Source organism: Rhamphochromis longiceps, linkage group LG22 (assembly GCF_057381845.1).
Source record: "Rhamphochromis longiceps isolate RC_006_pf linkage group LG22, R_longiceps_female_GT1.1, whole genome shotgun sequence".
NCBI lineage: Eukaryota > Metazoa > Chordata > Actinopteri > Cichliformes > Cichlidae > Rhamphochromis > Rhamphochromis longiceps.
The window spans coordinates 35,602,411-35,627,704 of NC_140577.1; the positions used below are offsets into that span (position 1 = coordinate 35,602,411).

Consider the following 25,294-nt stretch of genomic DNA (forward strand, 5'->3'; position numbering starts at 1 on the left):
AGGAGGACGGCTGACTTGACAGTTGTCCTGATGACAATTATCAACATTGTCAACAAACGGGGTAAAAAACAAAAGGTCATTTGTGAGAATGTTGACTGTATATTAGTTAAAAGTGTAAGGGAAACGTGCACAACTAACAGGGACGAGCACAGTATACTACTACACAGTATACTGCTGCGGTATAACTCAAGGTCGTTGCCTACAACCACATCTGCTTTGCCTTTGCTTTCCATGCAGTCAGCCTCTAGACCTGCTCTGTCGCCGCCACCTTCCAAGCGGTCAGCCACCAGAACTGCTCTGTTGCAGCAGTCTTCCACGCGGTTGGCCCCTGAAATGGCCTGTTATGGACTGTTGTGCCGTCGGCATCTGGGTCGGCCCTTGTTCAGTCTCAGACTGTTTTTTCTGGGCACATGGCCAGTCCCTGGACTGTTTTTGGTTTGTCCTAGGACTCCTGCTCCTAGGATTTTGGGTTTTGAACTGTGTTCCTGGACTCCAGCAACTTTTGTTTTGAACTCCTTATTAAAAAAGAAGATTAATGCAGTGTATTACTTAATTACTTGCTTGAGAAAGTAATTGGGTATATTATTTATTACATTACTTTTTTATTAAAAAAGTATTATTCTGTCCCTCAGATTATTTCTGAAATATATTTTGTGATAAGTTTGTTATATGACACTTCATAGTCATGTTACTGAATCTATGTGTCAACAAATATGTTTACTCTTGGTCTGCTCATGTCTGCTCACATCCACGACTAACTGGTTGAATAACCAGCCAGGCATTTGCCAATCAAGGTCTGAATCTGTCGCTCTTTTTACAACAATGAAAGTATTACAAAGGATTAGAGGAAATGTCTGCTCAAAGGGCTCTTGATCTGTTACAAGTGTCTCAATATGCCGTGCCCTCCCTCAGTCACAAGTTCTCAATAGCCTAGAAAAAGTCCTATAAAACCACTTAGCAGAGTGGTTTTATAAGAGACTTACAGGATAACAAATTATTAATATTAAAATATTACCTTGGAGCAAATTTTTAATTCAATTTAATTTGATTCATTTCAGTTTTATTTATATTGCACCAAATCACAACATGAGTTGCTTCAAGGCACTTTATATTGTCATGTAATAATCCTACAATAATACAGAGAAACCAAATCACCTCAGCAGTCAAATACAACTCGAACACAACTTAAAAAATAAAAGATTGCTCTATGATGATCTCACTATTGGTTAACAGGCTTTGCTACTGATAAGACCAAGATCCATTTGACTCCAGCTGGTGAACCCAACCCCTGCCTACCCATCAGATAACTTCTGCTGCCCATCTCCCACATTAATGTCATAATTAATTATACCTTAATTATAATTACAACTTAACACACTGCTAATGTGGTTGTCAGATAAAAGTACCTTTCTCTGTGTCCTTACTTCAGTTCAATTCAAAGCCGGCTAACATCCTCAAAAAAGTGTTTTTTAGGGCTTCACATGTCGACTACTTCAGCTGCTGAAGGGAAGATCTGTGTGCTTGCCTATTTGCAAGCAAAGAGTGAATAAAATGTTATAGTGGCTTCTAGAAAGCCGAAATGCTTCAATTGCCCCCTGGTGCCTAGCTGCATCCCATCCAGTGGGGGTCAAACTATCCATCCTATTCTGCTTATTAATTCAGGGTCGCTGAAGGGCTCGAGCCTATTGCAGCTGCCATAGGGCGAGAGGCAAAGTGCACTCTGGAGAGGTCGCTAGTCTGTCGCAGGACTAACACTGTCTGTGCATGTCTTTGGACTGTGGGAGGAAGCCGGAGTACCCAAAAAAGAACCTATGCAAAGTTTAAGTAGTTCTTCACATACTGTTCTGGGTCCACTATGGGATGCGGTTCCCTGCATATTCCTCATAATCATGTATCTCATTCTGCCAGTTCTGATTGGCTGGTGATTGCAATGAACATGTCGGACCAAGCCACCCACTGTTAAATATAAATATTGCATAGTCTTTATTCAAGATAAGCCCCTCCTCTTGCTTCATCCCAGCAAGAAGGGCCGTCTGGTGAGACATCTCACTCATGCTACTCTGAGAACCGGGGTTACAAAGTAACCTAAGGTTCTCATTCCTAGCATTTCTCACTATGGAAAAATGGAGGCTCCCGTATTGTTAGACAAGCTTATCTCAAGCAGTCATAGAAATAGCCAGTATCTCACCTATCCAAGTGCGGACCCAGAGCCCAGCACTGCTTGGGCTCTGGGTCCGCACTTGGATAGGTGAGGACTCTGCTTGAAGCTGAGACATCCAGCCTGTAAAACCGGACAAAGGTGAGAGGTGAAGACCAGCTTGCTGCTGCACAGATACCTGGATTCACATTCCTCTGAAAAGGGCCCAGGACACTGCCAGACCATGAGTGGAGTAAGCCTGCAGGCATTCTGGTCCCTGCTGCTGCAGGCTAGTATACCAAAGAGCAATCACCTCCACAATCCAAAGTCAGAGCCATTGCTTATGGCTCTTACGAGGGCCTGCCTTGTAAGGCCTAAAAAGCTGGTAATTACTCTGAAAGTCCTTAGTACAATCCAAATAAAGTCTTGCAGATAAGATCGCCTTACTGGAGGGTAACTGGTATGACAGCTGATCTATGGTTAAAATTTGGGTTCAGGAGAGATGAGCAAACCGTAGCTAGTAGTGACGGGAATTAGCTAACACTCCTGTCTGTGGACAATTAAGCAAGCTAGCACATCCAGCAGATGCCAGTCGTAACTTTTTGTAAGAATTCCCTGTAACAAGATCAACACTGGGAGTAATTTTATATATATTACTGTGATGATTCACACATACATAAGACTAATTGAAACCATCAACCAAGAAAGAACTCTCTTCCAGAGAGTGCAAACCTCTGTAAAGGCAGCTCTCACTCTGGGCAGTATTTAACTCTAAGAAAATCGTGTTGTGTATGTAGTCATTTTTTCCTTTCTTTAAAAAAACATACTTTAAGAAGTTTGTAAAGCAGTAAAACTCAGACAAAACTCAGACAGAAGGTTACTTTGATTACACAAACATTATGCAGCAGTAGGTAATGCATAATAGGTACTGACTTGTGAATAATGACATTAGAACCTTATTATAAAATATTATACTAACTAGGCAGCTCATTATCCTTGTCTTGATAATACCTTCTTTGAAGATATTATGCATATTGGAGTCACCTTGAAAAAAGGCAGATGCAACATCAGAGCTCAAACGTGACATGATATTTGGATACATCTGTTATTTAGAATCCCCATATACCAGTATCATTTCCTAGTAGTTGGCAATACAAACCAAAGAACGTAGTTTTTGGTTTGTATTGGCAAACCAAGCTGAAAAAGACAGCTTTATTTGACAAACAGACAGTTAGGGTAGTTAGGGTAAGAGGCTGAGGATCACAACAGGAATATAGGAAATAGAGTAAGTTATTTTTAATCAGGGGCCCTGTGGGAGTGCTTAGCCTAAGGAAATCACGATATCATATTTTCCACTTCTACTAGAGTGTATAACAGAAGGGAATGGACCCCCTCCCCACTGAGACTAATGGAACGTAAAGTGGACCTAAACCATAAATTCTGATTCAGTCAAGGGACACCAGTAACCTATGAAATGCAAACTGTTCCTATGAATGTCTGTGATGCAGAGGATCTTGAGGGTCTTAACAACAGCAAGTGATAAAGTACAGATAGTTTGATTAAAGAAATTTCTTGCATTTGCACAATGTCTCTAAAATTAGAAACAAGTGATGCTGAAAAACTAGTTCATGCATTTATTACGTCCAGGCTGGACGACTGTGATTCATTATTATCAGGATGTCCTAAAAACTCCCTGAAAAGCCTTCAGTTAACCCAAAATGCTGCAGCAAGAGTCCTGACAGGGACTAGAAAGAGAGAGCAGGTTTCTCCTGTATTGGCTTCCCTTCATTGGCTTCCTGTTAAATCCAGAATTCAAAATCCTGCTCCGAGGCTGCTGGGGACTTCCCATAATGTGTTTCTTCTTCACTCACCTTTTCTTTCACTCATTATGTGTTTATACACCTCTCCGTATTTAATCATTATTCATCATTAACTTCTGGCTCTCCTCCACAGTGCGCCTATTTGTCTTCCTTCCCTCACCCCCAACTGGATGTAGCAGATGGCCCCGCCCCTCCCTGAGCCTGGTTCTGGCCGAGGTTTCTTCCTGGTAAAAGGGAGTTTTTCCTTCCCATGTCACCAAGTGTGGTCTCTTGATTGTTGGGGTGTTCTCTGTATTATTGTAGGGTCTTTATCTTACAATAAAAAGTGCCTGCTGTTCTGATGCTATATAAATAAAATTGAACTGAATTAATTTTAATTGAACTGAATTGAATTGGCTAAAATACAGGTCACTATGGAATTACTCTGTAAAGCCAGAGTAGCAATACTTGCCCTGCAGCAGCATCCCTTCATTTAAACAAACTGCACTGTCTGTGGTGGATTCTATCTTTTTTATAACAATACTTCTTTGCAAGAAACCTTATGCCATTGGAAAGCCTGTTAATATCCCTTTAAATGAAGCTGCATTTGTAAGGACAAAGCATTTGTGTGTTAAAGAGCAGAATTGAGTATTTGGGCTGTGCCCATAAAAAGCTTTCCAACTCTTCTCTGTCAACACCAATCAGCTCATTCTGCTGTTGACCCTTGTTTGGTCTTGTTCAGTAGATTGGAGGATTGAAGAAAGAAGATTATAAATTGCATTTCATTCAAAAAATGGTCAAACTGACAAAATATCACATTTGACCTCTGACCTCTCCTTCAATATCACTAGACTGCTCTGATGGGCAAAGTGATAAAAATGCTATTTAAAGCAATATTTCTTACTGCCATTGTTTGTACTAACACTGATTTTATATAAACTTAGAGAAAATAAGTTCCAGACAAGTAACATGACAAAACCTTTTGTAGAGATGGTCACACGTTCTGATGATAAATTAGCAGGACTTAGTTCTTACTTCTAGAAGCAGTAAGTATGTACTGGTTTTCACAGTCCTGTGAAAAACACAATTTTCACATGTCTGTAATTAAAACGTATTAGTTTATATCTTAGAAATCAAATAATAAATTATAGCTTTGTAGAATAAGTCTAATCGGGAGGTTGGTGGTTTGAGCCCCAGATGCTCTGATCTGTATGCCTAAGTATCCTTGGGCAATAATGTGTTCACTGGAGTTTGAATGTGTGTGAAGGTTAGATAGAGAGTGCTTAGGTGTTGAAAAAAGTGCTAGTGTGAATGGTTGTGTTATATAAAACAGTCTGAGTGCTCAGGTAGAGTAAAAAAGCACTAAGAACCAAGATGTGACTGCATTTGGTAACCAGAGTGAAACATAAGAGTGAAACTTCTGGTTGAGGGCTAATATCAAATTAAGGAATAATTTATTTTCACGAGGACCACCATCACACTGAGCAGAAGGAGTCAAATTAGCTCATTTCAACATAATATTTTGAGGTTTGTGAAAAAAATTGGAATGGGTGACTATTGGATCAAGATGTTTTATGAAGGTATGAAAAACTACTATATAGCCGGCTCCCAGTGATATTGCACTTCAGTTCTCAGATCCAGTGCTTATGTCACGGCTGCCGAGGCGAGCCGTGTGGATATAGAAGGAGGACCCAAGATGCAGGCAGTGGATGAGATACCGGTGGTTTTATTTACAGAGGTGTAGTGGCAAACAAACAGTGGGGCATAACAAACAACTAAAGACACCTAAACTGGGAGAACTAAAATAACAGACCTGGGAGCATATGACAACGGATGATGAATAGCAGAGAGACGCAGACGAGGAACAGGACACCGTGGAACACAGGGTAACAGACTGACACGGAGGAACACAGACGAACTGGCAACAGGCAGGAGAACACACAGGGCTTAAATACACACACCAGTAATCAGGGGATGAGAGACAGGAGGGCAACACAGCTGGGAGAAATCTGGGCTGACGGGACAGGGGAAACGTAAACTGATCACACTCACATATGACACGGACCTTCACAATAAAACAGGAAACTCAGATACATGGAACCAGACAAGACATTGAACTAAACAGACAGATTCACAAACAGATGGGGAGACACCATAGACAGACAGATACAGACGCAGACTCAGAGGCAGATCGAAAATAACACAGAACTTAAACAATCATCATCTAGAAAATGATAACAAACTAAAAGCGCTGGGTCACCGACCCAGGACCATGACAGTACCCCCCCCCCAAGGGCTGGCACCAGACAGCCCAGCAGAAACGAAAAAATGGACCAAAACAAAACAGAAAACAACCCGACCAGGGCGGGCGGAGGGGGCCCAGGACGGAGGGACAGAGTCCAAAAAGGCCCAGATGGTCAAGTTCAGGAAGCCGACCATGCGAATGGCAACGGGGCAGGTCCGGATGCCGGCCACGCAGTAGGCAGTGGCGTGGAAACAGTTCTGGGGGCCGACCGTGCGGACGGCAACAGCGGCGTGGAAACAAGTCCGGAGGCCGGCCACGTGGAAGGCAGTGGCGGCGTTCAGGAGGGCGTCCACGGTGGCGGAGATGCCCAACAGGCGGCCAGGCAGATGACCGACGATGTGGAGGTGGTAGTAGGGGACCTGAAGGCTGCGTGGCCCCTGCAGCCCCAGGTGAAGCGGAGGCTGGACCAGACGAGGCTGATGCAGAGGCTGATGCAGACGAGGCTGATGCAGAGGCTGATGCAGACGAGGCTGATGCAGAGGCTGGACCAGACGAGGCTGATGCAGAGGCTGGACCAGACGAGGCTGATGCAGAGGCTGGACCAGACGAGGCTGATGCAGAGGCTGGACCAGACGAGGCTGATGCAGAGGCTGGACCAGACGAGGCTGATGCAGAGGCTGATGCAGACGAGGCTGATGCAGAGGCTGGACCAGACGAGGCTGAAGCAGATGCAGAGGCTGGACCAGGCAAAGCAGCTGATGAGGATGCTGAAACTGGACCAGGCAAAGCAGCTGATGAGGATGCTGAAGCTGGACCAGGCAAAGCAGCTGATGAGGATGCTGAAGCTGGACCAGGCAAAGCAGCTGATGAGGAAGCTGAAGCTGGACCAGGCAAAGCAGCTGATGAGGAAGCTGAAGAGGAGGCCACTGCAGGTGATGCGGAGGCTGGACCAGGCGAGGATGAAGACACGGAGGCTGGACCAGGCGAAGCGGATGAAGCCGAAGCATGCGCTGGACCAGGCGACGCCGAGGATGCTGAATCCGGACCAGGCGACGGCGTGGAGGATGCAGCAGAGGCCGGGCCAGGCAACGGCGTGGAGGATGCAGACGGAGGCGCTGCAGCAGGTGGCGGCATGGATGAAACTGCTGCTGCAAGCGTGGATGAGGCTGCTGGTGGAGCAGCTGGTGGCTGGACGGGCTCCTCGGGCCCCCCAGCTGACGAGGAAGGAGGCTGGACGGGCCCCTCGGGCCCCCCAGCTGACGAGGCAGAAGGCTGGACGGGCTCCTCGGGCCCCCCAGCAAAAACAGTCTCAGAACCAGTGGGCACTGGAGCCCCTGGCACACACAGAACAGAACCAGCAGGTGCGGAGACCTCTGGCAGGGACGCAACAGAACCAGCAGGCACACGGGCCTCTGGCAGGAACGCAACAGGACCAGCAGGCACACGGGCCTCTGGCAGGGACGCAACAGGACCAGCAGGCACACGGGCCTCTGGCAAACACATAGCGGCCTGCAGCTGCGCAGAGCATTGACCCTGCTCAGGCAGCGACAGCTCTGTGCAGTCCTCAGCTGGCTTCTTAAACTCCAGGGGTCCAGAGTCTAATGGGGGCTGAAACCCAGCCTCTGGGGAGGCCCTGGAGTGCATCTCAGTCTCAGAACTGGCCAGCCTTTGAGGAATGTTGACATTGTTCTTGGGTTTGTCTCTCTGCTTAGAGTACGGAGTTGTTGAACTGTCCGTTATGGGTTGGACTGACATGGCTTGCTGTACAGGAGGAGTAGGTGAAGGTGATGGCTGAACAGGTAGTGGAGCAACTGACACAGGATGCAGGGCTGGTGACTGCTGAACTGAGGATAAAGCTAATGATTCTTCTGCTAACCGGGCTACTGACTGGGCCATGGATTGTAACAGGGTTTGTAATAAGTCTGGCTGTGACTGTAATTGAGCTATGGATTGTGAGGCTGAATGTGGCGGAGGTGGCGACTGGGCTTCTGGCCGGGCGGCTAACTGAGCTTCTGGCCGGGCGGCTAACTGAGCTTCTGGCCGGGCGGCTAACTGAGCTTCTGGCGATAAACAGTTTTTGTCCAGTGCCGTACAGAACATCACCCCTGAGTAAACGGTCCCACAGTTCAGACCAACAATACTGTCCTGTCCACTCACCACAGCTGGCTGCTCGGAAATCCCCAGGTCCGACTGTGGCGAGGAGCGTCGGCAGCGTGAGCGCCGTTTCCCCCTCGAAGGCTGGGTTGACGGGCCGGGCAGAACATCCTCTGTCGGACTGGGCAGTGAAGCATGAGCTGCAGGGTGGGTGGTAGCAGCCGGGGGGTGAAGACGGAGTCCATTCAGAATGAAATTCTGTGCGAGCGGGTGAAGTGAGCTGAGCAGCCAGGGGAGACCAGAAACCAAGCGCTGTAGCCGATTAGCCACGGCTTGGCGAAATTCTCTCCCCTCGTGCTCCAGCCACGCGTTGATTAATTTGTCCACGGAGTAAACAATGTCCTCCCGGAGCTCCTTGGGCGGGTTGAATGCTGCTGGGTCCATAGTGTCCGGTTCGTACTGTCACGGCTGCCGAGGCGAGCCGTGTGGATATAGAAGGAGGACCCAAGATGCAGGCAGTGGATGAGATACCGGTGGTTTTATTTACAGAGGTGTAGTGGCAAACAAACAGTGGGGCATAACAAACAACTAAAGACACCTAAACTGGGAGAACTAAAATAACAGACCTGGGAGCATATGACAACGGATGATGAATAGCAGAGAGACGCAGACGAGGAACAGGACTCCGTGGAACACAGGGTAACAGACTGACACGGAGGAACACAGACGAACCGGCAACAGGCAGGAGAACACACAGGGCTTAAATACACACACCAGTAATCAGGGGATGAGAGACAGGAGGGCAACACAGCTGGGAGAAATCTGGGCTGACGGGACAGGGGAAACGTAAACTGATCACACTCACATATGACACGGACCTTCACAATAAAACAGGAAACTCAGACACATGGAACCAGACAAGACATTGAACTAAACAGACAGATTCACAAACAGATGGGGAGACACCATAGACAGACAGATACAGACGCAGACTCAGAGGCAGACCGAATATAACACAGAACTTAAACAATCATCATCTAGAAAATGATAACAAACTAAAAGCGCTGGGTCACCGACCCAGGAGCATGACAGCTTACAGCCATCTTTTACAAACAATGCTTGATTACTCAGCACTAAATCTGTTAAGTTCAAACAACAAAACTACAATGACACTAAACGTCCTTTTGAAAATTTGTGTCTGATAGAATGTTTCCAATTCCATCTTTTCACTGTATTAAAAAAATCATATTTTCTCTTGTTTTGGACATTTTATGTATTAATGCAAATGCAGACAGTTACTCCTCTACATAAGTTAATCAAATTAAATGTTGCAATTCTTATTTTTTGAAAAAATAAATACTGAATACCCCTGATTTTACTATTGCTTGGAATATATAGACCACAACAAATCCTTTATTTCAAACCAACAGCTGTATTTAATTTGCTCACATCAGTACTTTGTGTAAATTGTGTCAGAAACTCACACTCTTTGGACATTCCAACTGCAAAGCACTTCTGTAGGCGGCAATACTGACAACGGTTCCGCGTCACCTTGTTGATAATGCAGTTCTTGTCCCGGTGACACGTGTACACCATGTTTTTCTGGATGCTTCGGCGGAAAAAACCCTGCAGAGACAGATACATATAGGAAGGCAGGGGAGGGTGGGGATGCATTATAAAAGCAGCGTCTCACATAGTTATCCTCACTTCACTTCTAATCTTCTGCAACTGCATTTTTGCTAAAACATCCACACAGCTCCACTGAAATCCTCTGGTCACTGGATATCATAACGTCACAACAGTGTGTATAACAATGTGCTGGATGTTTTGTTTTTTTATTGCCATTAATACTGAGCAAAAAGAGAGTGTGTCCCAGCTGGGAGCTTCAAATGCTGCTTTGAGCTGGGAAATTGAATACAAGCAGGAACAGACACTAAAGAATTTAATGGTATCAAAAAGTGAGGCTGCTCGTACAGTATGAAAGACTTAACCAACAACTTGCCATATCTGTACTTAAAGTAATGTTACTTAAAGTAACATTAAATTTCTGCAGAAGACCAAATGAGTGTTCTAATAATTAATTACTAGAGGATTTCAAATGAACTCAATCTGTGAGTCTGTCCAAAAAGTTTTAGGCAACAAAGTGCCTAAAAACCTTGGGTTAGTGGAAAGATGTGTGTTGATGGAGACGATCATTTCTATTTCAGAGACTCTGCTTTGGGATCTACAGGAGCTGGATTAAAAGGAAGATGATTTACTTGCATAAATGGCACTAACAATTCCAAGTGAGTTCCTTCATAAAAGCTGCTCTTAGAGCATCTTAAGTGAATAACAAAGAGACCTCCTAAACTGAATGAAGGGACAGAATGGACACTACTGTTCAAATGCTCAGTGAAATTACTGGTGTTGTGCTGTGTTTGAAATATAAGTTAACGAGCTAAAGGCCAAATTTGTTTTTAAGGAGCATTTTTGGTTTAAATTAAAAGTTTTCCCACAGAGTGGCTAACCACCATCTTCAGTGCTTTTGGACTGTTCTGACTTGCAGCTGAACAGACAGTCCTTCCCAGCTGGGTGCCATCAAAATAAGTTTGTGATAATATTATTCTACAGCATGCAGTTATTAACAAACATAAAAAAATGAAACATTATTATCTTGCTGTTCTAAAAGTTCCTTGTAAAGCCTTTAGTTATTTACACTTCTGATAGCCATCAATAAGCTTTGGGCATAATTTGGTTTGATATTTGAAAACGATGCTTGGTAGAGTTTATATAAAGTGGTTGGTTTCCTGGCCATGCTTAACCTGGCTGTTAAGCATGGTTCACAAATATTCAATAGGATTGAGGTCATGGCTTTTAGAAGGCAGTTCCAGAAGCTTCATGATTAGCCTGCTTTATTCATCCCAAACCAGTTTGATATGCATTTGACATCACTGTCCTGTTGGCACACCCAGTTGTGTCCCAATCGTAAAGATACTGATATGAGGTGAATTTAAAGAATCTGGAAGTACTCGCCCTTCTTCACTATTCCCTCAACTTTTTCCATTGTGCTTATACCACTAGCAGCAAAACAACCCCAAAGCACGATGCTTGACAGTGTTTATGGATTTCAAAGCCTCACCTTTGAAATCCATGAACACTTGCTGTAGCTCAGGTGGTAGAGCGGGTCATCTGCTGATCGGAAGGTTGGTGGTTCGATTCCTGGCTTCCCCTAGTCTGCATGCCAAATATCCTTGGGCAAGATACTAGCCAAGTTGCTCTCAGATGCATCCATTGGAGTATGAAAGTGTGTGTGAATGTTACTTAGAAAGCACTTAGAAAAATGTGCTTGTGTGATTGGGTGAATGTACAAGTTGTGTAAAGCCCTTTGAGTGCTCAGAAGAGTAGAAAAGCGCTATATAAGAACCAGTCCGTTTACCTATATATCTCTTGTTAATATAATCAAATAGCTCAAGTCTTTGTCTTGGTTGACCATAAGTCTCAACAGGATCTTGAGCTTTATTGTGAAAGGTTTATGTGGAAAATAAACAAGCGGACATGCGATGGTTTTACCGTCGTTGTTGCTAACGACAACCCATAAAAACAGGCGCTTGTCCGTCCGTAGTGTGGTTATTTTAAATATAAGAGAAAGAGAGAACTTTAAGAAATGAATATAGCCACTACAGTGACCATCAAAACAATGAAAAAATATTGCTGTAAACTGTTTATTTTGCGACACCACGAAACAAACGGTAGCGTAAAATGAAACGATAGACGTTTTTATATCGTCATCCGATATATATCGTTATATCGAACAGCCCTACCATGTGGGCAGCTGTAAATCTCAGTAAAACTTGAAGCTGTCAATATTGGAGCCGGGGCTTCCTTCTTGGTCAGCACTCTCTCAGTCTATGTCAAGGTAAATTGCACTTCACTGTGGACAGTGACCCTGGTGTTTCAGCAGCTCTCAGTTCATTGCAGGTTTGAGTCTTGGTGATTCCTGGATTGTTCCTGAACATCCTAACCAATTTCTACTCATCTGATAGTGGAAACTGAGTCTTCTGACAGGTTATGGCAAAGTGTTGACATATGTGAATAGTACTTACGTACAACTGTTTGAACTGATGAAATGAATTATGAAATGGCTCCAAGAGGCCCCAGAGAGTAGATTCTGTTCATGTGGACATTGCATTTTCAGTGGGAGAAACTTTTCATCACTCATCCAAGTCTCTTTCTCAGTCTCCCTAACCTTATAAACTGTAGGTTTACATGACTGCAACTGGTACAACTGACTAACAATGGGTCGTGAGGTCAATTTCACCATCATTAATATGCAAACTCTTGTGACCATTGACCAAAGTACCATGGTGGTACATTATAAATTGATTTCCCCAATATATAAATCATGGTAATCCACCTGGAACTGAACCGGATACACTACATGACCCTTTTGTGCAAGGGGACCTAGTCCTTCCTGTGGACCAGAGAGGGGGGCGGGGGCGTTGAAAGCCACTGAAATGTTATGGCTTGAGAAAATGCGCCTCAGCTGTTCCTGGGATAACCACATTTACTCTGGGCCGTCTTGAAATGATGCTCTTCTGCTTTCCTGGCCACTGTGTCTGTGGGGATGTTTGTACTGTGTTGTAGCGTCCTGATGAAACCCAGTTTCTGCTCCAGTGGGTAATAAGACTCAGACCTTAAATCTGTATTGATTTACAGTGCACACTGACTTTTAAATTTCCCCAATAATGATGGAAATCTTGTCTGCAATGGTGGAGAGGTTGACAGATGAGATGAGGTCAGGCAGGAGTCTCCGTGGCCTATAATGTTTGCAGATGACATTGTGATCTGTGGTGAGATTGGGGAGCAGGTGGAAGACCTGGAGAGGTGGAGGCATGCCCTAGAGAGAAGAGGAATGAAAGTCAGAAGAAGCAAGACCGAATATGTATGTGAATGACAAGGAGGCAGGTGGAAAAGTGAACAACTAATAAACAGAGATGAGTTTAAACAGACGACAGAAGAGAGAAAATGCAGGGGAGAGAAGAGTGCCAAGGGTGATTTGAGACAGGACAGCTGTAAGAGTGAGAGCGAGCGTTTACAAGATGGTAGTGAGACCTGCTATGATGTATGGTTTGGAGATGTTGGGAGTGAAAAACGTCAGATGTTAATATTCTTTTTCACTGAGAATGACTGAGATAGACAAGACAAATAAGACAATTTGTCCTGTTTGTCTTATAAGACAAGACAAGTTAGAGAGGTAAAGCTTATTTGGATACGTGCAAAGCTACTGCATTAGACAAATGATGTTTAAGATGAAGCAGACAGGCAGGAGAAAAAGAGCAAGACGTCAGAGGAGGTTCATGGATGTAGTAAACAAGGACATGCAGAGGGTTGGTGTCTGAGAAGAGGTCCCTAGGGACAGGGTGAGATGGAAGCAGATGATCTAAGTAGTAATGCTTTTTGCTGAGAGATATGACAAACTACATACAGTGTTGGGAAGGTTACTTTTAAAATGTACTCCACTACAGATTACAGATTACATGCCCCAAAATGTATTTTGTAACGTATTCCGTTACGTTATTCAATGAGAGTAACGGATTCTGAACACTTTGGATTACTTTGGATCATGCTTTTTACAACTACATGAATGTACTATTGCTGTGTGATTTATTACTATTACTGAAGGTTACACTCCATACCAACACCAGCTAGATGTTTAAATCTTGATATAAAATGAGTAACAGTAGGTGGACATTAGGTAAGGCTGCACTTTTTGCAGCGATCTCGTATAGAAAACTGTTCCGCGCGTATATAAAACAGGTCCGCGGCTCCGAACCGTAGTAAAGGGACCTCTGGCTGATACGTCGGGTTCGTGTTGGGCTCGTAGCTGAAAACTAGCTTTACTTTGTTGTCTGGGTCAACTTTGCTAGCGAGAGACAGAGAGAGGCGTTGTAAGCTTACTTACAACTGGGCTATTATTATTAGGGATGCAACGATACCAATTTTTTCAAACCGATACGATACCGATACTTGGATCTGAGTACTTGCCGATACAGAGTACAAAAACCGATACTTCTACCACACACACACACACAAATGCAATGAATTGGAAGACAGGTTTTATTTTATTCTCTGACGATAATAAATAATATCTTAATAAAAATGACCACAAAAAAATTTCAAGTGAAAAATAAGCACTTCTGTTAAATTATTGCAGAGTCTCCACGTTGTAATTTAACAAAATATCACTGAACTATTGGCACTGTCTCGAGCTTTCGGAATAATAAATAAACACTTCTGTTTGGAATAAAATAAATACAAATTAGGTTTGAGAATAAAATAAACTTTTAAATGCAGAGTGCAGAGTGTCCATATTGTAAACAAACAAACAAAATAACGAAAATATCTGGCATTGACGAACGAACTCCCCATCTGCCCGTGGATCATCAGTCCACTGTGCCGTTAAACCAAGGACTGACATCGCGCACACACTGCTTGTCTTTACCTCTTTAGGAAGTTTTGGCACCATTATCTCCCTGATGTGTGGGCGGCTGGGAATTTCATATCGCAGCTCGAGTATGCTGAGAAGAATCCTATGTTTTCCACGACTGGCATTGGCTGGTCATCCAGAGCGATAAAATGAGTCAGAGCCTCTGTTGTTTTAACTGCCCGTGGATTTTCTCTTGACATTTTTCATCGCTTTTCCAAAACCTGAGTTAAAGTCGGCTGTTCCGGTCCACACTGCTGACATTTTGTTTAGCCTAGCTACAGCAGCCTCCAGTTTCTCTTTTTTTATCTGGAGCTGCCAGTCTCACTCGCCTAACCCTGTGCCTGTTTAGCACGGGATGTCCCCCTAGTGGCCAATCTAAAAAACTACAACAAAAATCACAAGCCTCCCTCTGATTAATGAAATAAGTTAGTATCGGTTCATGGTATCGGTTAACTTTTACGAGTATGAGTACACACACATTTTACAGTATCGGCCCCGATACCCGATACCAGTATCGGTATCGGTGAATCCCTAATTATTATATTTACATGCTTCCAGCTCCCATTTCTGGTTGGTGAATACTCGCACTTTTCTACTCTTCTTTTTCTCCCTCCCTCTCACAGACACATCACGGGTATGGCAGTCCATTCTCCCTGCAGCACGGACAACACTGCCCATGAGGCTACATTGTTTAGGGTGAAGCTTGTAACACTCTGATATTGCCTTCATATTAAATCATTTTTGTGAATAATAATTTTTAAAAATATTTCTTCACGTCATTTTGCGGGCCACAAGTAGAGATGAGACACAGGCATTAGAGCCTCTTAATGTGTGTTTTGTTTGGGTTTCCACCAGCGTGGAATTACCAAAAACAGAGAGGGCCTAGCCTAACATATGAAACAGGAAAAGACCGCCGTGTAAACCATTTATTTCAGCAAAGTAACTGTATTCTGAATACCACCTTTTCAAACGGTAACTGTAAGGGAATGCAGTTACTCATTTTTTGTTTTTTAAATACGTAACGCCGGTACATGTACTCTGTTACTCCCCAACACTGACTACAAATTAGTGACCTGTCAAAATCTAAACTGTTTTACAGTCTACATGATCCATTGCAAGGAACTCAAATTTTAAAAACATGTAGGATTTGGAAATTTTGAAAAACTTTGGTTTCTGAAGTTGTGTGTTTGAGAGCGTCTTCTACCTTGCATGGAGAAAAATAAATAAATACAATCTGTGGATAGTTTGAAAGTGGACCAACATCTGTGTCTTCATCAGTCAGAACACTTTAGTGCCAAATTTAACCAAGTGACCCATCCAAGCACAAAGAGAACATGCAACCTCCATACAGAAAATTTTAAAAGTGAGCGTTTGAACCCAATTGGAAGGCAACCAATTGGGTGTGAGGGGAAAAGAAAACAAGAGGCAGGAAGATGAGAGCAAAGGGAGATGGGACAAAACACAAACTAAAGGAGAGAGCACGATTTTTAATCATGTTGAATGATGCTGCATGCACACTGGACTGCCCCCTTAAAGGAAAGCAATAAGGAAGATGATTCATATCCTCAGAAAGATCTGGGACACAACAGCAGGTTTAGGAACACGTTTGTTTTGATGCAGAGTGGCAAAAAGCAGGGATGCAACTAAAGAAAGTAAGAGTCTTCAATATCTTAGTCTGCAGATATTAATTTAACTCTTAAAATGATTTTTATACATCATCCAAATCCTTTTGCACATGGTTGAAGGCATTTCTGCCTCAGGAACTTCCTTCACTATGGAGAGGTTCCATTTGCAATATCTCCCTGTGACAGATGGGACCTTGCATTTCCTTTCATTAGGGAAGTGGGATGATGATGGGTTAGAAATTAGATCACAGGATTGAAACTGCAGTCTCTGTTGCCCATCTTGCTTCAGACTCAAGCATCTGTCAAGTACCAAGCAGCACACTTGGTAGCACGGATACAAGCTGAGCTCAGCCAATTGTGTCTGAGCCATGATAGCACGTGAGCAGACCGAGGTCACCTTTGCTCATTTGATATTATTCATTTCTCTAATAGAAGCCTTTATATTGGATGATGTAAGCTGAGTGAGCTGGTAAAAATTACTTGTGAGGTCTGATGGATAACAATGGGAGCAACACGCATACAGCTGATGCATAAGTGTGTTCAGGTTGGATTCTGAATCCAAGGCTACCCAGGTACTTAAGTCATTCAAAGTTAAGCGCATCCTGATCACTTTAACCTTGGAAGTCTATGCGTATGTGAGATAGTATGTGATAGTATATTGGAAGTTGGACCTGCATAAGGTGATGTTTTATGTACTGCCTATAAAATGTTTCTCAAGATTTTGGGGGATCCTCTACTTGGAAGAGGCTTGTTGACAGTTCAAGGCCTGGACTGCAATGTTCTTCACTTAACTTTTGTCATTTACATTATGCTTTTGAGCCACCACTCATTTTTTAATATTCTGCTTCCAAGGAACCAATTTATTAAGGTGGTAATAGTTATCAGGACTTTCTAAAAGTATTTCAATCGTTTTCTTTGGACATGGACTTTTTCACTCATTTACAGTCCAGTTCTTCAGTCCTTGGACTTCTCAGAGTCCTTTTTGTTTTTCTTTCTTTTCTTTTTTTTCTGTTAAGCAGCTTTAATCTTTCAAAGATAAAAAATGGCACCAAACATAAGGAATGAATCTGACAACCTAGCAAAGAACTATATCTTCAGTTACTTTGTTACTAGCAGGCTGTATCAAAAACACATAATTTTTTCTAATTTCTTTAGCTGAATCTGCAAAAAATGCTAAAGATAAATATGTCATTATAACAGGCATAACATTGTTTTTGCAACAAGGAGTACTCGCAAAGAGCCATTGGAAAAAGTTGGCATATGTCAGCATGGTATGTAGTGTATCCTTAAGTAGCATGGGGAAAAAATGCAGCAAAGAACTGAGAAATGCATCTAGCCCTTCAGTTGATCCATACAGTATTTACCAGAACCTCATTAGAAGTACATTTACTGGAATGGTGACTATCAAGAAGCCATTCTTAAAGAAAAAAACTAGGAGAAAAGGCTGCCAAGGTACATAAGAACTGTACTGAAAATCAGGGGTAGCACAGCTGATGGAGTGATGACTCAAATTTGACCTTTTTGGCTCATTGTGTACAGAGGAGGTGAGGAGACAGGTTCAGTCCTGAGTGTTTATCTGTAAAACAGGATGAAGGCTCTGTGATAGTTTGGGGATATGGGGAAACTTTATAAATAAAGTTTATAAGTTTATTATGTTTCCACCAGCGGAATTGGACGTCAGGTCAAAACTGATGGAATTATGAACAAAGAAAAGTCCTGTCAGTTTTTGATACACGATGCAATAATATCTGGAATGCGTTTGATTGGAAAAATCTAAATTTGTCAGCATGGCAATGATCCCAAACATGCTATCATATGCCTCCCAAGAGCCCAGACCTCAGTTTTACTGAAACAGTGTGGTATCATCAACAGAGAACAGACAACATCCAAAGAAGAGCTTTGATCCCTGAAGGCTATTTAAATAAATGACCAAAAAGATTTTAGATTAGATTAGATGAAACTTTATTAATCCCTCGGGTGGGTTGCTCCAGGAAATTTAGTTTCCAGTAGCACAGCACCGACAGAAGTTGCATGTTAAAGATAAAACAAGGGGAATGAGAGCAAGGATATGAGCATAAATATACGATATATACACATATATAAATAAAAAATATATAATAGGGATAAATGGGAATACCAGTGGATTGCACATTTGAGTGAGTCTATTGTCCAGTGATTATTGCACAGTCGAATATAAGAAAAAATATTGCAAATATTGCACAGTGAAAAAAATCACTACAGCTTAGTTGTTCCCCCCTCATTTGTCCTCCTGTTTCCCCTCCCTCTCTCCTCCAACGAGGAGATAAACAGTCTGATGGCGTGTGGGACAAAGGAGTTTTTAAGTCTGTTGGTTCTGGACTCTGGGAGAAGCAACCTGTCGCTGAATAGGCTCCTCAGATTGTTTACGACCATGTGCAGAGGATGCCCAGCATTGTTCATAATGTCCAGCAGTTTCTTTAATGTCCTTTTCTCTGCCACTGTCACCAGAGTGTCCAGCTTCATGCCGACCACAGAGCTAGCCCTCCTGATCAGTTTCTCCAGCCTGGATGAGTCCTTTGTTGTGCTGCTCCCCCAGCACACCACAGCATAGAACAGGACTCCTACAACCACCGACTGGTAAAACATCCTCAGGAGCTTCCTGCAGATGTTAAAAGACCTCAGCCTCCTGAGGAAGTACAGTTGGCTTTGGCCTTTTTTATACAGGTGCTGCATGTTGCATGACCAGTCCAGTTTATTGTCCACCCACAGCCAGAGGTACTTGTACATGTTGACTACCTCCACCTCCTCTCCCTCTATCTGAACTGGCAGTGGCCCTGCTCTAAACTTCCCGAAGTCCACAACCAGTCCCTTGGTCTTTGAGGTGTTGAGTTGCAGGTGGTTTGTGTGACTCCATGTGACAAAGTTCCTCACCAGTCTCCTGTACTCTTACTGATCATCCCAGATACACCCCATGATGGCCGTGTCGTCTGCAAACTACCACAGTGTCAAACGTGATGTCCTTCAGCCTGACGTACTGTGGTCTGTCAGTGAGGTAGTCGGAGATCCAAGCGACGAGCCAGGGGTCCACCTGCATCCTGTTCAGTTTTTCCTGAAGCATACAGGGCCGGATTGTATTAAAGGCACTAGATAAGTCAAGAAACAGGATCCTGACCGTGCCTTTTCCCTTGTCCAGGTGTGAGTGGGATCTATGTAGGGGGTACAGGATGGCATCCTCCACTCCGACATCCGCCTTGTAGGCGAACTGTAGTGGGTCCTGGGCATGTTGTACCTGTGGTCGGAGGAGGTTGAGGAAGAGCCGCTCTAGAGTCTTCATAAGATGTGACGTCAGTGCCATCAGTCGGAAGTGTTTCAGCTCATTGGGCCGGTTCCTTTTGGGGACCGGGACGATGCAGGATGTCTTCCATAGGGTGGGCACTCTCCCCAGTCGCAGCCTGAGGTTGAAGACTCGTTGTAGCGGCTCCCCAAGTTCAGCAGCACACACCTTTAACATCCTAGGACAGACCTTGTCTGGGCCTGCTGCCTTTCTGGGGCGAAGCTTCCTCAGTTGTCTCCTGACCTGGTCCACTGTGACACTTTGGGGGGGGGGGGGCTGTCATGCTGTTGAGAGAGTGGTTGGAGGAGGGGGTGGCTGTGGCTCAGGAGGTAGAGCTGATCAGTTACTGATTGGAAGGTTGGTGGTTTGATCCCTGGCTCCTCCAGTCTGGGTGAATGTGGCATGTTGTATACAGCTTAGAGCTTTGAGTACTCCGGGAGAGTAGAAAAGCACTATATAAGAATCAGTCAATTTATTATTTACCATAGTGTCAGGGGGAGAATTGAGGGACATAGGAAAGTAGGGAGAGGGCTCTGTAAAGGGGGGGTCAAGCCGGTTGAAGAAGTTGTTGAGTTCGTTTGCCTTATCCACAGCCCCCCCACTGTGCTGTTCTTGATGTTGTGGCCTGTGTGATGGTTTTCACACCATTCCAGACCTCCTCTCCAACTTTTGCTCCACCTTCCTCTTGTAGGTGTCTTCTGCTTCCCTTAGGCAGCCTTTCACCTCTCGCTGTGCTGCTTTCATCTCCTCCTTCACTTTGCTTCTGAAGGCCTTCTTCTTCATGTTGAGGACAGCTTTGACTTCCTGTGTTACCCACAGTTTGTTATTAGGATAGCACCATGCCGTCTTAGCAGGGCGACCACATCCACACAAAAGTTGAGATAGACAGTGTGTTGCCCCCTCTATATCCTCGCTATGTGGGCTCAGAAGAACATCCCAGTCTGTGGTGTCATAGCAGTCTCTCAGAGCTTCCTCTTTTTCTGGGGTCCATCTCCTAATGGAACGCGTTGTCAAAGGCTGCCTTTGGACGAGGGGTGTGTACTGTGGCTGTAAGTAGACCAGGTTGTGTTCTGACTTCCCTAGTGGGGGGAGGGGGGTAGCTCTGCATGCATCTGTCACATTAGCATACATCAAGTCAATTGTCCTGTTGTGCCGTGTGGGACAGTGAACAGCAGCCAGAGTAGAATTCAGTATGACATGATTAAAGTCTCCAGATATAATAATGAAAGCCTTGGGGTGTTGTGTCTGCAGTCTTGCTGTAACTGTGTGTATTTCCTCACAGGCAGCTGTTGCGTCAGCCCTCGGAGGGATGTAAACACACACACAGATCACATGACTGAACTCCCGAGATAGATAATATGGCCGCAAGCTAACAGCTAGCAGCTCCAGGTCCAGACGGCATACCGAAACTTTAACGGAGACGTGTCCAGGGTTACAATATCTGTTGTTAATGTAGACAATGAGTCCCCCACCTCTGATTTTTCCCGCTGGCCTGTGCGTCTCACGGATGTAAATCCACATAGGTCTACGTTAGTCTGGGGCGTGAGCTCGGTTAGCCACGTCTCGGTGAAGATAAACAAACTGCACTCACGGCAGAGTTGGTGGTTGTTCAAAGGAGACAGTTCATCATGTCTACAGGTAGCCACCAAGGTTGTGCCAAGAAATAAAAGTCCTAAGAATGCCAATTTGAATTACAATCCTATATCTAAGCAGCATGAAACAAAAATAAGAAATTACTGTTGCATTTATAAATGCAGAGGGTTTTTTTTTAACTCACTGAGTAGAAATATATAGTATATAATAGCTTGCTGTCTGTTACTAATATCCAGTTTTAATTCCTCCTTTATCTTCTGTCACTCTTCTTGTTCAACCCCTTTTTTTCTCTGAGAAAGCAGTTCATTTCCTTTTAAATGGGTGAGTTTCCACATATTCTTGCATCTTTCCCATGTCCCTGAACCCTCTGAATCCCAAGGTTGAATGTGAAGGTTGATTACATTACAGTGAGGTGATGAAGGCTGTCTACATTTAAAGGCACCTTCAGTTGCGGCCCACAAATGCCTGTGCATTCACATTCATTTTTCTGGAAATCTATTTTAGCTGAGCAGCTGAAAAAGAAAGTAATTTTTATTTTGGAAAATGAATCCTTTTATTTTTCTAACAGAGCAGTGACTCCCTGGCGCTACTATACATACAAAGCCCTCCTGTCCATGTCCCTGTGCCTGCTGGGAAGCTCCAAGAGACTGTCAAGACCTCTCTGCTCAACCTGAATCACTAAGGTTTATCCTGCAGGACAGGATGTTTATAGAAAGACGAAATAATAAAGGGAACTGTGGACAGCTTCAATGAGGGTTTAATTTATATTATAGTAATAGTAATTTTAGCTCATATTACAATATTTTATTATCAAAGTGGGATTGTAGTGGTTTCAGCAGAATGAGTACCGAGGTCTTTCAAGGACAGCAAAAAGTTGTAAATTCAAAAACTTAAACTGTGCGGGTATTAGCACCAAAATGTACTTAAAATATAAATGTCAGGGAAAACAGTGTTGTCTTTCTCCAGTTAAGTGAAACATGGTGTTTTTTGGATGTATATTGCTGCTACTTGTATGTGGGTGTTGCATATTACTGCTGTAGATTGGTATATGCTTGATATATTTCTGGGTTAATATACAACATTGCATAATATTTTGTAAGAATGTCACGTGTCATGTATAACCTCTCTCCTGTTAGACCCGCCACATCGGTTTACCCTTCATTTTATCTGAAACATGATCCAATATTTGAGACAGCTGAGTTAAATTCAACCACTGACCTTTCTTATAAATAAATATAAAATATAGATATCATATATATTATAATTATAATTTAGAATTAACCTTTGTAGCTGCTGCTGTCACAGTTGCTAGGCTAGACCATCGAATTTAACAGCCGCTGAATTCAGACACAGCTTCTGTGAGAAAAATAACAAGCGTTCTCTGCTTCCACGTTGGCATACCTCCTCTTTGTTCCAAATAAATTCTGATTAAGTCAAAGACAGTATAAAAGACGGACATGAATTTCTGAAGTCAGCTTTTCATGCCTTCCTTGATGAGTGTGTGGTTTTTATACCACAATATCTCTATTTTGAAACTTGCTATAACAAAATTACAAAAGTAATTTGAGGCATGATGCTTAAATATACTCTTTGTTACCCAAAATTACAAAATGTTGGGCAACCAAAAATACTTTTTTGTAGTTTTATGTGATGTATGTTGTCTTTGTTGTTAAATAAAATTGAAAAATAGTTAAAATAGATAAATGTGGACTGATTTCAATAAAGATTTTATCATTTTTAAGTTAGCAACTATGTACTTGGCCTTCATAAAGTAGCAACAGAATCAGACACTTTCTGTGGAGAAAACTAATTTAGAACTAAAAAGAAAAAGAATAATTTTAACAAATAATACGTTGAATATTTTTGACTTAAGAAGCTTAAGTAAATCAAAAAGGATAAATATTTTTAAAAAGAGATGTATTTATTTTATTATTTTCTTTCAATTGGACAAATTATCCTAAAATGTCCAACTATAAGTTTCATTTACGTTTAAATAGACTTTACAGCATTGCTGTTGGGCAACAGAAAGTTTATTTAAGCCTCATGCCTATTACATGTCTATATTACATGTGAATGTATGATGCCAACCAATCAGTGTTTGAAAAAGTCCAATAGAAAAAATGTGGGAGTCACTATCAAGCATGATTTGAAGATGGGACACCTTTTTCTGACACATGGTTGGAGGAACATATGGTGTGAGACTGAAGTAAGAATATTTGCCCTAGTAATGATATTTAAAATGACATAACCTGTAAATAAAAAACAAGCGTGAGCATATGAAGCTGTAGAGATGTTTTCATGATTTTTTGTTTTTTTTATTTTGCGTGTTAAGCAATTCAGTTTTTCTCTTCATTACCTCAGGGCCCTGCTGTGCAATATTGAAGGAGACGTTGATTTGTGCACATTTCGCATGCTGATACTGATGTGATACTTCTTGCACAGTGAGAGGGCATTAAAAATTTCTCCATTTCAGCAACAACAGTTGCTCAATCTCAATATGGGTGACTATGATGAGACTATTTCTCCTTCTATGCAAGAGAAATTGTGGATGAGCAAATTGTGCCATTTATGGACAAGAATAGCTACCCAGTACACCAAGAAAATGGGGTTTCAAGATATTAGTCCTTGCTGGACCAATCCAGCTTTATTTGTTTTGTGCCAAATCACAACAGGATCAAATTTTGAAGTTTACATTGGGAAAGCTGTCCAACCACCTGAGCTTCTAGGTGTAGGGGCAATTGGAAATGTGGGCCCAAATCCCAAATGGCCAACAATATGTGACAACCCCATCACCCCCATCAGATGTGACTCTCTGAGTCTGGTTCTGGCAGAGGTTTCTTCCTGCTAAAAGGGAGTTTTTCCATTCTTACTCTTGGCATGTGCTTGCTCATAGGCCATTGTCTGATTTTGATGTTTTCTCTGTATTACTGTAGAATCAATATGAGATGACACTGGAAAATAAGATCCAATAGCCTGTTTTAAGTGGTATACGTAAATATGTTTCAAGTGTTTTTCTACTCTTTATTTAATTTGTTGAAATTTCTTGAGAGATTTTCTGATGTGTTATTGCTCTCTATCTTTTGATAAATGAGATAATAATTTTCTCTGTTGTTTTTTACCATTAAATATCCACGCCCCTGTGGGCGGTCGATCCTTCAAGCTCAGGTCCTCTACCAGAGACCTGGGAGATTGAGGGTCCTGCACAGTATCTTAGCTGTTCCTAGAACTGTGCCAAGCACTTCGATTACCACTGGGACCCCTGTTACCTTCACACTCCACATCTTCTTGAGCTCTTCTCTGAGCCCTTGGTACTTCTCTGGCTTCCTTCTTCCTGATGTTGCTGTCACCGGGAACCGCTACATCTATAACTACGGCCGTCTTCTTCTGTTTGTCTACCACCACTATGTCCGGTTATTTAGCCATCACCATTTTGTCCATCTGTATCTGGAAGTCCCACAGGATCTTAGCTTGTCATTCTCCACCACCCTAGGGGGCGTCTTCCATTTTTTTTCCATATTCGGCACAGATGTTTCTGTATACTATGTTGGCCACTCAGTTATGGTGTTCCATGCCTGCCTGCCTGCTAGCATCTTGCACCCTGCTGTTATGTGCTGGATTGTCTGAAGGGCTTCTTTACACAGACTGCACCTGGGGTCTTGCCTGGTGTGATAGACCCCAGCCTCTATGGATCTTGTCCTCAGAGCTCATTCCTGTTATGCCATGATTAGTGCCTCTGTGTTGTCTATCCATCCAGCTTTGTCCAGCCACTGCTAGGACTTCCGGATGTCAGCCACCTCCTCTATCTGCTGGTGGAACATACCGTGCAGAGGCCTGTCCTTCCATGATGGTTCCCCCTCTTCCTCCTCTTTCTTGGGTTTCTGCTGCCTGAGGTATTCACTGAGCGCGCGGTCAGTTGTGGCCATCTTCCTGATGTATTTGTGGATGTTCGTTGTCTAATCCTAGACCGTGGTACTGACACTCACTAGTCCCCCGGCCTCCTTCTTTCCACTTAGTGTACAGCC

At 43.1% G+C, this 25,294-nt stretch overlaps 1 protein-coding gene across 1 annotated transcript in view; it reads right to left on the reverse strand.

The window, feature by feature from the left end:
* The window catches only part of LOC146644431 (retinoic acid receptor beta-like), a 123,498-nt gene that overhangs the window by 37,662 nt on the left and 60,542 nt on the right, over positions 1-25,294 (reverse strand). Inside the window, exon 3 of the mRNA XM_085395317.1 lies at positions 9,760-9,901. Within this exon, the coding sequence (XP_085251443.1) occupies positions 9,760-9,901 (142 nt within the window). The remainder of the gene's footprint in view (positions 1-9,759; positions 9,902-25,294) is intronic.